Raw genomic sequence first — 18,235 nt, 5'->3', positions numbered from 1 at the left:
TTTAAAAGCATTTGCATGAAGAAAAGTGTGATCATTTAATGTAACACTAGCCAAAGGATGACAGGAAAATGGATGCTGCGTTAATTGTTAAATATTTTTAACTCGTTAAACTGGAAAAAATGTATCGCATGTGTTAACGTTGAGTGTATATGTATGTGTATATATGTATCTGTGTGTGTTATATATATATATATATATATATATATATATACACTCACCGGCCACTTTATTAGGTACACCTGTCCAACTGCTCGTTAACACTTAATTTCTAAGCAGCCAATCACATGGCGGCAACTCAGTGCATTTAGGCATGTAGACATGGTCAAGACAATCTCCTGCAGTTCAAATCGAGCATCAGTATGGGGAAGAAAGGTGATTTGAGTGACTTTGAACGTGGCATGATTGTTGGTGCCAGAAGGGCTGGTCTGAGTATTTCAGAAACTGCTAATCTACTGGGATTTTCACGCACAACCATCTCTAGGGTTTACAGAGAATGGTCCGAAAAAGAAAAAACATCCAGTGAGCGGCAGTTCTGTGGGCGGAAATGCCTTGTTGATGCCAGAGGTCAGAGGAGAATGGCCAGACTGGTTCGAGCTGATAGAAGGGCAACAGTGACTGAAATAACCACTCGTTACAACCGAGGTATGCAGCAAAGCATTTGTGAAGCCACAACACGCACAACCTTGAGGCGGATGGGCTACAACAGCAGAAGACTCCACCGGGTACCACTCATCTCCACTACAAATAGGAAAAAGAGGCTACAATTTGCAAGAGCTCACCAAAATTGAACAGTTGAAGACTGGAAAAATGTTGCCTGGTCTGATGAGTCTCGATTTCTGTTGAGACATTCAGATGTTAGAGTCAGAATTTGGCGTAAACAGAATGAGAACATGGATCCATCATGCCTTGTTACCACTGTGCAGGCTGGTGGTGGTGGTGTAATGGTGTGGTGGATGTTTTCTTGGCACACTTTAGGCCCCTTAGTGCCAATTGGGCATCGTTTAAATGCCACGGCCTACCTGAGCATTGTTTCTGACCATGTCCATCCCTTTATGGCCACCATGTACCCATCCTCTGATGGCTACTTCCACCATGTCACAAAGCTCTAATCATTTCAAATTGGTTTCTTGAACATGACAATGAGTTCACTGTACTAAAATGGCTTTCCACAGTCACCAGATCTCAACCCAATAGAGCATCTTTGGGATGTGGTGGAACGGGAGATTCGCATCATGGATGTGCAGCCGACAAATCTGCGGCAACTGTGTGATGCCATCATGTCAATATGGACCAAACTCCCTGAGGAATGCTTCCAGCACCTTGTTGAATCTATGCCACGAAGAATTGAGGCAGTTCTGAAGGCAAAAGGGGGTCCAACCCGTTACTAGCATGGGGTACCTAATAAAGTGGCCGGTGAGTGTATATATATATATATACATACATATACATACACACACACACAAGCAACTGGTCAAAAGTTTGGAAACATTAAGGTTTTTGAAAGTAGTCTCTTAATCTCACCAAGGCTGCAAAACAGTAATACTGTGAAATGTTATTTCAATTTAAATTAACTGGTCTCTGTTGAAATATATTTTTAAATGTAATCTATTCCTGTGATGTCAAGTTCAGTGTCACATGATTTTTTAAGAAATCATTCTAAGATAATTTCTTATTTGCTAAATAAAAGTATTAATTCGATTATTAGCTAAGGCACACTAAAATGATGAAGACATTAAATAAGTCATGAAATGAATACATATTACAACAAAGTTATATTTATAATAAATGCTGTTCTTTTGAACTTTCTATTCATCAAAGAATCCTGAAAAAAAAAAATCAGTTTCCACAAAAATATTAGGCAGCACAACTGTTTAACATTATGTGACACTGGAGTAATGGCTGCTGAAAATTCAGCTTTGCCATCACAGGAATAAATTAGATTTTAAAATGTATTACAACTAGGGGTGTAACGGTACATGTATTCGTATTGAACCGTTTCGGTTCGAGGCTTCCGGTTCGGTACGCATACAAACCGAACGATTCCTTGGACCATTTTTCCTCCCGACAAAATTCGCGCTGGCGCGATCACCACAACGTTGCCCAACATCAAATGGCAAGCGTAATGAAAACGGAACGAAACTGCGCTATTGTGCTTCACGGATCGTTTATCAGTTCGGAGCAGAGCAGCAACATCTGTGCAGCGCGAGCCGATCTCGATCAAGCGACACTGTTACAACGCAGCGTTAAGAGATCCAGTAAAGAAAACATTTGAGTTCGCCACTGAAGTAATAACATCGCTGCGAGATCTAGTGAGAAGCATTCAAATTTCTCTGTTATTAACCGTAGATCTCTATTAGATCAAACAGCGCTGACGTGGACACCAGGAGAAACATTGTGCCGTGAATGAACTAGTAATACTTTACGTCCACAGACCAGCAACACTCACCATGGATTTAATATAGTAACACTAACTGTAACCAGTTTGGCTGGAATAGTGAAATGCTTTCAAGTACTTAACACATCTTTTTCCAGCACTTCAAAACTCAAATATTATATAAATAAATAGCCTATATGAAGAGTTCAGATGCAAAAGCCTCTATAAGTGCCATTTGAAATTTTCTTCTAGAAATTAGAATGATCATTTTTATGAAGCTTGTACATTTAAGTTCAGTAATTTCACTCAAATGACAATTAATAGGCAATCTTCATTGCCATTTAAGTGAAATTACTGAACTTAAATATACAAGCTTGATAAAAATGATTATTCTAAGAAAATTTCAAATGGCTTTTGCATCTAAACTCTTCATATATTTAAATGTTATTTTTAATGTGATGACCAAAACATTATTTGTTCATCCTTCAAAGATGACCCCCATTTATAAACCTGAAAGTTTCAAGATGTAGGAAAACTCACTTATTTAAAAAATATTTTTTCTTTTAACAAATAGGAAATTTCTATGGCATTTCTTACTTTTTGCTGTATCGAAAACGTACCGAACCGTGACTTTAAAACCGAGGTACGTACCGAACCGTGATTTTTGTGTACCGTTACACCCCTAATTACAACAGAAACCAGTTAATTTAAATTGAAATTCAGTTTAACTGTTTTTACTATATTTTTGATCAAATAAATTCAGCCTTGGTGAGACTGGGACTACTTTCAAAAACATAAAAAAAAAACAAAATAAAATGAGGGTATCGTTACGCCACTAGTGTGTGTGTATGTATATAAATATATATAGAGAGGTTTCATTATATAAACTCAACATTACCAAGACTTTTTCTAAACATGTTTCCTTTACCCTTTAAAATGACGCTGACACAGCCATCAGCACACTGCTTTTGTAACACATTCTCTGCTTTCAATACATTTCAAGACAATTATTGCCGGATGTCAAATCGCCTGCTGTGAAAAATAATTCCTGTTATGTGTAATTGTTGGTCTGTTGTAGTTTTTGTATTACACATTGCATAGGTTTTTTTTTTCTTCAGAATCTCACTGTATGAGTGTTGTATTCAGGACCTCATTTCAAGCTAGAAAGTTAAACTTTTGTATTCTATATGCCATTGATATCTAGTGAACGTGACTAAACCAGCCCATTTATACAAAGCTTTCTTCATTCAGATAAGCCACTGACTAGTTAATTTTGCGACTGTGTAGTTTGGAACATCCCCAGTTATTTTTTGTTTTTCCTGTGCACACTGTGAGAATAGGTCGAGCTAAAATAGCTTTCGTGCCATTTTACCTACTGTGCTTAATTTGAACATCTGTGTTCCTTTTTTTGGGGTGGTCACTTTCTAAAATGACCTGGACAATTTTTTATGCGTATGATTTATTTGTTTGTCGTTTTTCTCCATAGTTCATATAACTTTTTTACAGATTCTTTCCCTGCTGGTGTGTAATCTGCCCTTAAGGGATGTATCTGCTGAGGAGGACGTTTTTGAATTCTTTTTCACCAATCTGTGGGGAGATTTGTTCATGCTGCAAGCACGGCTCTACCGGACCATCATTAACTAAGTGTGAAAACACCACGTAAACTAGTGTGAGGAATCAAATGACTGCCCAATTAAGTGGTGCTGCTCAAAGAAAAATCAATATTGAGCGATCCAAGTCATTTCACCCTTTGGGCTGAAACATGCGATCATATAGCTAATATCTGTTGAGTTTTCTTAGTTATGCTGTGGATGAAAATACTATCCACACACTAATGTAGGATATTTTTGTTCTACTCAACTACCAACTCACCTGCAGGTTAGAGATTTTGAATTGACAGTCCCTCACCATTATATGCAACAGTCTACGTTGTTCTAAAGTGCTTTTATCCGACGGCACAAAATCAGGAGGGGATTAAGTCCAATGGCGTTCACTTGCCTCCTACCGTGTTCCACCCAATGAGGTGAGAGTAAATGGGGGCTGAACTGCCAGTGACACTGCCATATTTCATTGACTGTCATGCTTTTGCTGCTTGTGCCCCTGTGACGGCCTTCCCCCAGGCTTTTCCCTGTGCTGGAGATTTACCTACCCACTGCACAGGAGTAATTTGTCTGGGGCATGTGAGTGAGATCCGCTCTCCCATACTAGCCGACTTGACTGGGAGCGCTGGAGAAGAGAACGCCTTCTAAAGTGTGGAAATTGCTCAGATTTATCTCCGATATCAATTACCTATCATTGTGTTGGCTAACTTGTGAACTCTACTTGCTTACCTTCCGCTGAACTTTGTGTATTGTTAAAGGCTGTCTGTCCCATCACATAATGGGTTTTATTTGAAGATGTTAGTGCCTTGCTTACATTTTAATCCTTGATGTTTGGGGCTGGAATAATCGGACACCAGTTCAAAAGCATCTGTCGCATTTTAACTAATCTTTAAGTGTGCCTTCCCCTCGATCCTTTTTTTTGTACTTGCACTGCAGGAGAGCTATTTGTGTCATGAATTATTTCACGGACTACTTAAGCCCAGCTCAAGAAAGAGACAGGCAAATCTCTGGATCTTTTAGATGAAAAATGTATCTGTGAAAGAACGTTGGCGGGTTCCTACTGACAGTAACTCAAGTCACGTTAGTCATATGGAACAATCGCCAAAGGGGGGTAAAGGAACCAAAACCCCTACAAAGTTTTCAAGAATGAAATGTTTGCCACAGGGGGTAATAACCATTCAAATGACTCATGCTGTTTTACTTTTTTCTCCCTCTCTGGAAAATGCATCTTATCCATCATATCTTATAAGTTTGTCTTGTCCTTTCAGTTCTCAGCTCAAACTCCCACCTATTGTTTTTTTTTCCCCCAGCGAGCCTGACTATAGCAAGTTTAAATGAGGCTCTCTAAGACTAAGTATATTTTCTCTTGTTTGTTTTTTATCACAGGCTGGACATAAAGAGAAGAGTGATGCCCTCAACATGGCCATCGACAGGATGACTAAGAAGACCCGTGACCTACGCAGACAGGTCTGTTCACCATGAAGCAGTGCTCAGAATCTGCATTCTCAATAATGTACCATGACTGTCCCTCTTTAGATGCATGTTGTTTACATTGCATATTAAAAATGAATACACCAAACCCAGGTGCTCTGAATGGTCATTATTCTAGCTAAGGATTTGTGTGTTTGTGTATTCATAATTTCAGCTGCGAAAGGCTGTGATGGACCACGTGTCGGACTCTTTTCTGGAGACCAATGTTCCACTGCTGGTATTGATCGAGGCTGCCAAGAATGGTAATGAAAAGGAGGTGAAGGAATATGCCCAAGTTTTCCGTGAGCACGCCAACAAACTGATTGAGGTAGGCACCTGTTTTCTGTTCTATAAAGTGCCAATTACTGTCCCTCATCTATTGCAGATTTTAAATTCTGGAATATTTTCAAAACAAATGATGGAACATTATTTGTACTCATCCAGACTCGCTATTCTTTTGTTCAACATGGCATCTCGAAGAGAGCACACATGAACCGTGATTGTAGGTCTGTTGTCTTTGGTTAAGATGGTTTTTGACATTTTTGTAGTTTTTTAATCCCTCAGATAAGCCTTTGGGGGATTTATTGTGGCCTAATTAGAAGAGGCGTCTATGTTGAAATGCAAATCCCAGTCCCGACCCAAAGTTGAATTTGTGCACGCAATGTAAAAACTTTGGGGATCTGACTTAGTATTTGACTGTAGACTGTAGTATTTATAACTTGCATGAAACTGAGTGTGAGTGAGATGTTCTGTCAGACTAGATTAAAATTAGAGATGAGTCTGGATAGACAGCCTAACCGATTAGGCTGGTCGACCACTGAGTTTATCAAAAAAATTTTTTTGGGCTTCCATATTTTAGGATGCTGTGCTTGAAAGGGATGATTTAAGAGACTCTTCTCTGAGAGGGTTTTAGTATGCTGACAGCATGCTTGAACGTGCTGCAGAGAAGTTGCATCTCTAAAATCATCCCCATCAAAGCATCGCTTTTGTAACATATTTGCTGCCTTCAACAGATTTCTAGACAATTACTGTCAGACTTCAAATCGCTTGCCGTGAGCAAATTTCCCATTATTATGCCTAATCTGTAGATCTTGTGAGGACTAAGGAAGTTTTTAAATATTTAGTCTTATTTGTTGTTAGATCATTAGATATTTGTAGGATGTCTGTCATTTACCCCATTGACAAGCTGCGCCCTTCAACATGAGCCTAAAATGTCCTAATTATACTAGATACTAGATGATTTTGAGAATATACAGCTTTCTAAATGGCTAATTAAAAGTGGCTTATGCCACCCACGAAGCAGAAGAAATAGAAGCTGTCACTTCCGCAAGTAGTTAGTACACTCTTGAAGGAGAGAAACTTTCCATTCTGATTTCAACATGCAAGCTGATGTAAAAACAGAATAAATTTTAATCGATAGCCAGCGCCATCACTATTTATGCGGGAATGCGATAGAAGTCTCTGTCATGGCTCCTTGATCCGAGCGAGTTGTCTCACAGCCCTTTTATCTTTTATGCTTCATATTTTTGTGTGAAGTGTCAGACAGGAGTCAACAAACGTATTTTTATACCATGGGACAAATGCAGCAAGGCTGCTGGGTTTACAATGCCGCAATGGATGAATCACTCCATTTGTATGGGCAGTCACAACTGTGAATCACATTTTAAGTTCAGCCATAGAGTGAAACTCCTCAGAGCCCAAGGTTAAGTGCTGCCTCGGTGTCGGAAATGCGAAACAGCTGGATATCCGGTGTCTTATTGATGGACTTAGAGAAATCTGCATTGTTGTGTCTGTTTGCGGTGACTGTATTCATGACCGATAAATAGGCTGTCTCTTGTGGCATTTATTTTCCGGATAGGTGTTTTTCATGCAGAATCACTGGGGGTTTTATATCTCATGCTCACATTGGCAGGGCCAACGACAAGCTGACAGAAATGTTAGCTATCCTCATTAGTTTTTTAAATCTGTTCATCTTAGTCCCTGTGGTAACACGTCATCTACCAACATTTCAGACTGACCTCTCCCCACAGGGGGCAGGCCCAGCCCTCGTGTGACATGCTCATACAGGGGAAGGACTGGTGAAGGAAATCAAAGTGAAGGGAAAAGGAGGGGTAATGAGTAAAAGCCTCAGAGTCTCACCGGGGGCTAAAGATAGTCAAAGCACAACACGTCTCCAAAAGTCACATTCGTATTCTTCTTCTGCCTCTTTTCTCCCTTCTTCCTCTCTCACATTGTTTTTCGTTGCCTTGCTTTGACACCAGTCAGTGGTCGCACCATATGGATTCCAACCTTAATCCGAACACGGATTACATGAACAAAACATGGGCTCATTTTGATAATTCCATTTGAGAGGCATTCACAAATGATTGTGGTTTGTGTACTTTCTTCACTTATGCAGAGGCAAGGTCTGCTTTTGTCCTTGCAAATGTTAAATGCAAGCTGTTGTTTATTAATATTTATCTTAATAATGTGAATTATTGGATATTTGAACATCAAAGTTATGATTTTAAAAAATTATTATAAATATAACTATTGAACATTGGTGTTTTTATTGGTTTTGATGCCAAAAATCTAATCTAAAACATCCGTTACTGGTGAGACGACTGTAATACTAAGCTTCTCAATGGTTATTTATTTAGTATAAAGCATATTCCAGCTGTGTTGAGGGTCAGCTGATGCTTGACCTTGTGTTGTCTGCTTTGTGTCGTAGAGGGGTTTTGAAAAATGTAGGTTATGGGGGAAAAAAGAACTGCATTGTCTGGAATAGCTGGAGCATCTCACTCCTGGTTAGTATTAGGGCTGAGCGATTTTATCGATTCTGCGATATAAATCGATATTTTTTCTCCCAAGAAAGTATCGATTTTTAGGCCGCGAGTATCGATACATAAGTCCCATTCAAATCCCCCGTGTTAAACCCGTTCGCGTTGCATGAAGAGTGATTTGGTCAGCCAGCCGCTAGTGGCCAGCTGCGCGCGTGCATCGATATTGACGAAAATCCAGCTGTATTCAAACAACAACTTAGCTCTCCTTGTTGGCTAGGCTCCTTGCATGCTGGCTAGTAGCTTTTTTTAAAGCTGGGTCTCCGAAATTGACAGCGCTGTGTTGGACAGATTTGTGCAGCGGTGTTCCGTGAGTGAGAAAGTGCGCGAGGTACGGATGAGTGTGTGTGTGTGTGTGTGTGAGAGAGAGAGAGAGAGAGAGAGAGAGCGAGAGCGAGGTAGTGCTGCGTGAATGCGCTGCGGCGCTCTGCAATCAAATACGATTTTAAATAGGCTTAGTAAAAAAAAAAAAAATGTAAAAAAAATCGTATTCGGTGGTGGAAAACGCCGGCTTTAGGCGCATGGTGAACGCGATGGAGCCCCGCTATCCTATTCCAACCTGCGAACACCTCATCAAGGTTTGCATTCCCAGGCTGTACACTCAGGCAAGAGCACACGTCAAAGCCTCCCTGGCCAGCGCGGAGAGAGTTTCCCTGACGTGCGACGGCTTGACCTCGCGCACAACTGAAGCACGTCACATGTTCAGTGTCAAGCTAAAAAAGCTGTCAAAGAAAAGGCAGTGCAAAGAAACTGTTCACAACAGGCCACTTGCTGCACCTTTTAACTCTCCATTGAAAAGTAAATAAAGTGCAGTATTGCAATTAACAAAGGCTTATAAGCTACAGTTTGCACTGTTGTCTTTCAATAAATAGAACTAATTTTCTCTACACATATTTGATTCATTTTGTCCAGCATTTGCAAGCTGTACTCTCTGCCCAGTCAGAGACATATATTGTGTAAATGATGTTTTCAGTTTTCAGTTCAATTAATTCAATCCAAGTAAATGGAAGACTCACAAGATGTCACCAAAATCACTCTGTCCCCTTTAAATCTTTCAGAAAATGATGTAAGTGTATCGAATTATATCGAATCGTATCGTTGGCTGAATATCGTGATATATATCGTATCGTCAGCCGAATATCGTGTATCGTATCGTATCGTGAGATTAGTGTATCGCTACAGCCCTAGTTAGTATCCAATCTGTTGGCAAGGAAATGTATTCAAGGAAATGTATTGTGCATTAGGGATGTTTCCTGCATTCATGTAGCTGGCTTCTGTTACAAAAGGAACACTGGGTTGAAAACTATGTGCCATGTATGGGAATTGCTCTGTTTGCTGATTGGCTTTCATCACTAAGGACGGTCTAATATATTTTTGACCGGCATTGAAGGCTTGCCTCGCAGCCAGAGATGGTTGAGGAGGGGAATTTATTTGAACCTCTCTTAACTCTGCACTCTTGTCCTTCAATATGGTTAAATAATAACACCAAACTTTTATTATGCTGAATATAATACAAATTAATGAAATGGCTGGAAATAAAAGAATGTACTTTAAGTTTTTCAGTTCTTGAAGAGTGTCCAAGGAGTGTCCCACAGATTTGATTAAACATTTTATAATGCATAGAGCCAAAGTTCATAATGTGCACGTGTCAGTTTGAACATTCAAGCATTATACATTATAAACCATTCTAGCGCAAGAAGACGCAAAAATCTCAATTCAGAACTTGTGCACTCTTTTCTGTGCACACAGCCGCACAGAGAGCACTCGAACACAGAATTCCGTTTTCTTCTGCATCCATGTGTGCTTTAACGGACACACATACGCAAAATTGTCAAAATGCCCGTCTCGGTGAGTATCCTCATGAACATTCACTTATGGCTTACGTGAACGTAAACAATCGAGAAAGAAAACGGATGTGTTTCATTATACTGGATCCGTGCATCCGGCCTTAAAGTGACAGCAGCCTAATATTCCTGCTGCTGTCGGTGTCAATGTTAATCAAACAACAAAAAGAAAAAATGACAGAAAACCACTTTTGTAGCTTTAACTAAAATTACTTATATTTAATTTATACAGTGAAATGATTGATTCAATTTCTGTACCTGAATACTGTTACAGACTGAAAACAGATGTACGTGAAAAACAAAGCACTGTTTATTTCATTTGTATCTGTTATTTCTACGCAGATTCACTCCACTACAAAACCACCCCCAATCATTCTAGAAAGATTAATTCTTTCCAAATAGAGCTAATCAAGGCATCAAGTTGAATTGTTTTTAGATCGCAATATATATTGCAGAAAAACTAAATATCGCTGTCGGTTTTTTCCAATATCGTGAAGCCCTGATGTTCGTTTTGATCATACTTGTCAAATGTTTAATAGACACAGCTGAATTGCTGTCATTTAGGAATAAGATTGTGTGGGTTTTGAATCGAGATTTGTGCTGTTTTAGCGATTGAAAATCTACAATTCCAGAATGTTCATTCTTTGAATATCCTGCTTTTACAAATGTGGCCCACGTTCCACAAATAAGTTAGGAAATTTATAGTGTAATGCTATTTTCTCTTGCTCTGTTTAGAGTTTAAATATGGATGTGGTTATTGCTGTAGGGATTCCAGCTTAATTTGCAGTACAATGAAGCATCCATGGATACGACAGGGATGGAACTGCAGCCAACACTTCCCTCCCCTCACAATCTTTTTACTCCTGCAGAAGGCATGAAGTCGACACTCTCCGGGGGCTGTAAAAAGTGCCAGCTACATATCGCCTCATCTCTGTCTCTTTCTCATGCTCTCAATAGCGTTCTCAGACACCACCATTCATTCAAATAGTTTCTTTTGTATAGGCCTTTACGTTGTAGTGAGTGCTGGTTGTGGAGACCCTCCTGGCAACCTTCATACATCACGAGTACTCCACCTTTACCTATTTGTTAATTTCCTTTTTTTCCCCCATTCTGAAAGCCACTTATATTGACTTTGAACTTCTGAGCTTGCAGCTTGGCTCTGAGTGGCAGTTCTTGGTCGCAGAAACACAGTGGCGGTTCAGTTTTTATACCGTGAAATGCATCATTCCTGAAGAGGGATAAAAATAGAACCAGCTTAGTTTTATTGCCTCAAGGCCTTGTTCTCAAAGGTTCCTGGCTGCTCAAGGAACACGGAGATATTGCAGGGACTAAACTACCATGTGCGGCGGAGACCGAAGCCTGGAGAGTGGCAGAAATTAGTTGGTTGCAGTTTAATCAACTTCATAGATTTACTTCAAAATAGTAGGTTTTGTTTTAATTTTTACATGCTTATCTTCTATTTTGTCTTCAATGCAAAATGAATGTATTGTTAAATGTTAAAAGGGCAGTTCACACCAAATAAGTAAAATTAGAAAAACTAAACGGAGTGCCACGAAATTGAAAAGCGGTATTTTAAAACTGCTTTTAACTCGACACTGTTCATAGTAGAGCTGCACGATTAATCGTTAAAATATCACGATTCAAGCGTATACAAAATCATATTCCTAAATGACAACGTTTCGGCCATGTCTAGTAAACCTTTGACAAAATCACAAAGGAACATTCAAATCTGTTTTGGCACTGCCACTGACCCAGAGAAAGCAGAACCGCTTCACAAACAATCATTTCAACCACACAGTATCGTCATTTCCATGCATAGACTGTAAAAAAAGATGGACGACGCCCCTTCGCTCTTTTCTATTGGAGAGAACTGAAGCCGCCAGTGTCCCGATATGGCGCTGACATATTGGAACTTGAGTCTGCGCAGTAGCGTTTTCGGGACCAGTCATGCGCAGTCGTGAACAGGAAGTAAAGCCGCGAAATCAAGGCCCCGCCCTCGCGCTCGTTGAATCAATCGCAAGCACACGCCCTGCACTTTTTTTAAGTGGCCTTGTCTGCTCCGTTCCTCTCAAATGATGTCTGCTGATTGCAGTACCTCGTTAAAATAAGGTAAATACAACTACTAAACACAGTCAACATTATGAAAAAGTCTGTTGGTGCTTCAGTGACTACTTCGCACAGAGAACCTGTCAATCACAGCTGTCAATCATGATGTCACAGCACCGTTTTTATAGCATCAAATAACTAACTAAAAACAAACTTATTTTAAAAACAAACACTTGAAATTACATCAACGTGATAGAAACTACAGTAAGTGACAGAAACTATCTTTAGAAAAAAGATATGTGAAGTGTAATTTAATTATTTAGTTGGTCTCACGTCCTGTTGAATAACATGGGGAGGCGGGGCTTATGAGCTATACTAGGACCGGTCACCGGGGGGCGATCGAGACGTTTTGGCTTCACTTTTGAGGGCTTGTGCGGCACGCTTGTTTCCATGTAATAAGAATTCAGATTATCACAGAAGTACTGGGATAAAAGTTTATACTTCAGATATAAACACTGATGTCTACGGAATTGATCAAAATGGTGCAAATCACCTTTTGAAAGTAACTTGGCGCTTCAAATAGCGATTGTATCACTTAACATCGTTACACCACTTGGTGGTGACTTTTAGGTTTGGTGTTTAACTAGGTTAAAAAAATGTATTTGACATGGTATCATTCTTTCAAGAGTTTCATCCAGTAATGAAACAAGTGTAGTGAGTCATTAAATCATTCATTCAAACAGATTTAAAAAAAATAAATTAAACATTTAAAATAAACTGCAGCAAATAACATTTTGTCAGAACCTCAAGTAAATTACTTTTTTTGTTTATTTAGATGTCTTTTCAGAATCGTGGAAGAATCGTGAGGTCTCTATTTGAAAACAAATATTCTCAATTTATCCAGAACCGTGAAGCTCTAGTTCATATTACAAATTTGACCCCATTTGCAGCCAATATTTTGAAGGGGTTACCACACAATCTGATCATTACATTGCCTAAAGATCTAAAACAAGATGGAAGCGAAACTGATCGTGTGATTTATGATAGACGTATTGAGTTGAACGACAACTTAAGGCATATTAGTGCAATAAATATACGTTCCATGGGGTGACAAAATATATTGAGGCACCAAACTCATTACGTGTGCCATGCAAATGGAAATATATATTCTATATATAAAGACATATTTTTGTTTTTGGGAACCTAAATAAATTGCTGTTGTCATGATTTTACTTGATGTTTAGCTGCAAATGAGACCTCATTTCCAACATTCCAACATTTTTGAAAATGTGCTCATTCTGACTCATTTGCCAGCACGGGTCACATATTTCCATCAGATGATTAATGTCAAGCTGAGTGTTTGTTTCATGGTGACCGTATTAACCAAGATTCTCGCTTGGCTATTGGAGACCCCCTTGCCCCAGGTACTGTGGAATCTAGTCAGATGAGATTTTAGCCACTAAACACTATTGCACATAATGAAGTGCTACTTCAAACTGTTGGCATGTATGCATGTTTTTAATGCTTGACTAGTGTGTTTGCTAATGGCACCCTGCTGCTCGAGAGATTCCCAGTATGGTGCTTGAGGGAGAGAGCGCGACTGTGGTACTCCTGTAGTCAGTGGGGCGTTTTCTGTGACTACACTGAGCTCTGTTCACATTTACACTTCACTTGGGTTCTGGCTTTCCCATTCCTGGCACAGCCAATTTTCACACATTACGATAAGGTAGAGTAACTCCAAGCAGCCCCACTAAACAAATATGAGTGAAACTCTTTGGTAACATTTAATTAAAACGACTCTCGCCTTAAGTAATGTAGCTACTCTACAACGTGTGCTGTGCTTATTTCACTTTATACTGGTGCTTGCGCAGCCAGAGCTAGGCAGCGGAACCCTAAAAATCTAATTTATTGCCTCAAGAATTTGCCCACAAATAACATCTGTTTGCAGAGAATGTTGGTAAGGAGGGAGATTTGTGGGTCAAAATGAAAATTTACTCTATTACACTATTAGCTCTGGAAACAGTCAGTGGGTTTGCTTATCTCAGCACTCCGGATTTCAGCGGCATGTGGAGTTTCTGAAAGTGTCAGGAAAATTTGCGTCTCTCACTTTCCTGAGGTAACAGCATCCTGGCAGACTGGTGATTTAATCATCTTCAGGAACCACTCCCTGATGCTGTCAGCCATCATCTTGTGAATTATATGAAATATATTCCCCATGTGGAGAGACGACCAGACCTCAATTTCAGGCTTTGCTTTTGTTTTGCCTTAATCCTCTGGGGCGCTTTTTCCTGCTGTATTATTTTACCATTTTATCAAATAATCAGATCAACAGCTGACAGCAGGTGTGTTTTAAATTTAAAACTGTTTGTTTGAGGGAGGATTTTTTTTTCTTTTTTTTTTCGTTTGCTGTTCATTTATCATGTCATAAAAAGCTGTATTTTCTGTTGTAGGTAGCTAACCTCGCATGCTCCATCTCCAACAACGAGGAGGGAGTGAAGTTGGTGCGGATGGCCGCTTCCCAGCTGGAAATACTGTGCCCTCAGGTACGGCAGCATTTCGCCAAGGCCCCTGAAGCACGTCCAGTTCCCCCTTACTCAACTGCTTCGACATCTTTTTAATGCGAGCTTCAATGACTCTTCCTTCATCATGAGGCTTTGACCTCACATATCTTTCAATCCAAGTGAACATGGCTTAATCTCAGTCATAATCTTAAACAATTGTACTGTTTTCTTGAGGGTGGAGGAGGGCTCAGATAATCAATCTGCATATGTGCAGCCATGTTTGTGGTTAAAAGCGGATTAATGGGATGTTTATGGTAATTGCAGGTGATTAATGCAGCCTTGGCCCTGGCTGCCAAGCCTAACAGCAAGGTTGCCCAGGATAACATGGATTTGTTTAAGGACCAGTGGGAGAAACAGGTGCGAGTGCTTACTGATGCAGTGGATGACATCACTTCCATTGACGACTTCCTCTGCGTGTCTGGTAAGCCCACGTTACAAAGTTTAGCGCTAGATCTTGGCTCTTAGACATTGTGTTAAATGGTTAGTTCACCTAAAAATGACAATTCTTTCATCATTTACTCGCCCTCATGTCATTTCGACCCCATAAGACTTTTGTCCATCTTTGAGAAACAAATTAAGATCTTTTAATGTAATTGAGAGATTTCTGTCCATGCATTAACAGTCCATGCAATCGTAAAACGAATCCATATGATTTGAATCTGTTCTCGTGTTACACAGCATGTTTGAGCTTTCGCAAGAACCAGTGAGGTTTGTTCTCGTGTGTCAAGCTAATACACGATTAGTATGTTTTGCTGATCAATGTTTGTGTGAAGTGCTGCACGATTAATCATATCGCAATGTCAAGCCTATGCGATTATATGACGCAAAATGCTGCGATTTTATTAAATTAATGCATGTGGACATGACAACCCATTCTGTTTGCCCATTTTCTACACCGCTAATAAAAAGAAGACCAGTCAGTTTCAGTTTAGGCAGTGGCGCGTATGGTCAGGTCGTGACTTTTTCCTGTGTGCAGCACGGAGAACAGGTGAAGATGAATGGCGAGCAGACCGACACTGAACTGGTGGCCAGAAAAAATTCTACCTCTGTACGATAACCAAGAGAGAGCAGGACTCTCTCATTCAGCGTGAGACTGACGCAATTGACACTTTTCACATGCTCACGCCACACATCCATTTTCTCATGCAGAGAAAAATCGCGAAGCAAAGAGGACTCTGACACCGACAGATTAGACAGAGCAGGTTACTTTTGACATGAAACTAATTCTCAGATTCTGTCAATTTTATTACGAAATTCAAACAATAGCGTTTTGGCGCTTGTAAATGTGACGTGACCGATCGTGGTCGTAAACCAAACATCTCTTTGCCTACTCTTTAGTTAATAGTAAATAAACACGAATGAACAATAGGTGTGTTGAAAGATACAGTACAACTTACCAAAATGTTTATGCCTCATACATATCAATCAGTGTTTTTTTTTTTTTCAACCGCAGAAAGAGGTCAATAAAACAGCAGCATTTCGCCAAGAGGCAATAAAACAGCTGGAGAACAATGTCACATAACGTTACATTTACCTCAGGAAAGCCATTTGATAGCGCGTTAGTTGGCTAGACAAATTATATATAGAGGAATATTTTGCTAAATGTGCACTATATTAAATATTTATTATATTTTTACTTATTAAAATATTGTAACGTTGTTATTATAGCCTAGTAAAAACCACATTATATTTATTTTAGTTGTTATTTTTAACCTTTTAATAATAATACCAGCTGACAGGGCTCTCTGTATGTTACTTTACAGCATTAGGCGAGTTTTTTTTTTTTTTTGAGAAAAATTAACATGCATCTACTGTTAGGCTACCTAATATTTATGTAAATCAATCGATATTGAATCAAGATCGGAATCAAATCGTGAAATTTGTGTCAAGCAATAATAAAAACAGTAGCTAACAAGTGATTGTACCATGTAAACATTGTAACATGTTGTCACTAAACTTAACAAAATTCTGTTTTGTTACCAAATGTTTTGACAATCGCAATACACTTACACCAAAAATTATCCACAGACTGAGTTTATACATCCTGCTTAAATGTCCCTGTTTGTCTGGACAATGTTCAAAGTATCTTATTTTCATGAGCACGCAAATGTTCATATTTATTGTTCTATTTATTTTATACTATTGTACTATTGAGACAATAACAAGTTTGCAGTAATGCAAAGATGTCATTAATTTTGTAAAAAATATTATTTTAATTTGAAAACACTGTGCATTTAGTTGTTGTTGCTAGTTTGAGTTAAGAAATACACATTTCAGCATTATCACTAACCTGTGTGTGCATTTTCCTTGAGAACCAAGCAAGTTGACTCATGAAACAATTTGTTTATTATATTGCAATTGCAATCGCAATATTGACCTCAATAATCGCAATATGACATTTTCCCCAAATCTTGCAGCCCTATTTGTGAATGAAAAGCCTAAATTTAGTCTGTTATATCAAATAAAGCAATCCATTTTTTTTTATTTTTTTTTTAATGTGGACTAAATCACTTGATTACTATGGATTAGTATCTCTTTTTTAACTTTGAAGCGACAAAGTGGTAGTTGCATAAACTGTCAACAGAGGGACAATTCATTACATTTAAAATATCTTCATTTGTGTTTCGAAGAGGGTGAGTAACTGATGATTTTTTTTTTACATTTTTGTGTGAACTAACCCTTCAAAGCAATGGTTTGCCCACAAATGAAAACTATACTCATTTACTCTACCCTTGTGACCTTCTTTTGAAAATAAGATGCTTAGCAGAATGTTCCTGCTGCTCTTTAACTTGCAATAAAAGCATAAAGTGACGATGGCTTCCACACTAGGGATGTGCATCTCCATAGCTGAGGCCAATGCGATACGCATCTCGATGCATAGCCTACGATACATTAAAGATACATATAAGCAGCTACCGATGCGATGCAATAGCCTACGATTCACTACTATTACGATGCAGTGCGGTGCAATCCGATTTCGATTCAACGCGATGCGATTCAATGTAATATGATGCAATGGAGAAAAATATAATGCAATTCAATATGGTATAGATAGTTAACTTTTATTTATTTTATTCAGACATACAGCAAATCATAAAGTAGCTTAAGTGCCATCTGACTTTTAACGCATGGTTCTTTCATCTTTTTTCACAAAACCAAAAGATTAAATAAAAGTAGGTGCTGTTTTAACAAACAATTACAAAAATAAAAAAACAGGTCTTTCATAACTGTATTCAAATGTAAAAAAAAAAAAAAAAAAAAAAAACTATTATTGGTAGTCACAGGCTGCTGTAAACCAGATTAACTCAAATGTCCTACTTTAAGGTTTAAAGGTAGGTGACTCTCAGGACACGCCTCGCACTCCATAGTGTTGTGATACGTCATATTCACGTAGCAGCTGCAGCAGTCGTGATGAGAGAACTTGATTGAGCAACAGTTCAGAAAGGAGAAATCAATCTAGTCGACCTGGACGCGCGAATGAGGTGAAATCGTGTCCATCGCACCGCGCTAAACACGTCTC

The 18,235-nt window shown here is 39.0% G+C and overlaps 1 protein-coding gene across 1 annotated transcript in view; it reads left to right on the top strand.

Annotated features, from left to right (window-relative positions):
• ctnna1 (catenin (cadherin-associated protein), alpha 1) overlaps positions 1 to 18,235 on the top strand; it is a 150,120-nt gene that overhangs the window by 81,482 nt on the left and 50,403 nt on the right. Inside the window, exons 8-11 of the mRNA XM_056262399.1 lie at positions 5,362 to 5,442; positions 5,621 to 5,773; positions 14,605 to 14,697; positions 14,980 to 15,136. Coding sequence (XP_056118374.1) covers positions 5,362 to 5,442; positions 5,621 to 5,773; positions 14,605 to 14,697; positions 14,980 to 15,136 — 484 coding nt within the window. The remainder of the gene's footprint in view (positions 1 to 5,361; positions 5,443 to 5,620; positions 5,774 to 14,604; positions 14,698 to 14,979; positions 15,137 to 18,235) is intronic.

The sequence above is a fragment of the Rhinichthys klamathensis genome, unplaced genomic scaffold (genome assembly GCF_029890125.1).
Source record: "Rhinichthys klamathensis goyatoka isolate OS25496 unplaced genomic scaffold, OSU_Roscu_1.1 h1tg000192l_1, whole genome shotgun sequence".
In the NCBI taxonomy this organism is placed as follows: domain Eukaryota; kingdom Metazoa; phylum Chordata; class Actinopteri; order Cypriniformes; family Leuciscidae; genus Rhinichthys; species Rhinichthys klamathensis.
This window is presented reverse-complemented; position numbering and strand designations above follow the sequence as displayed.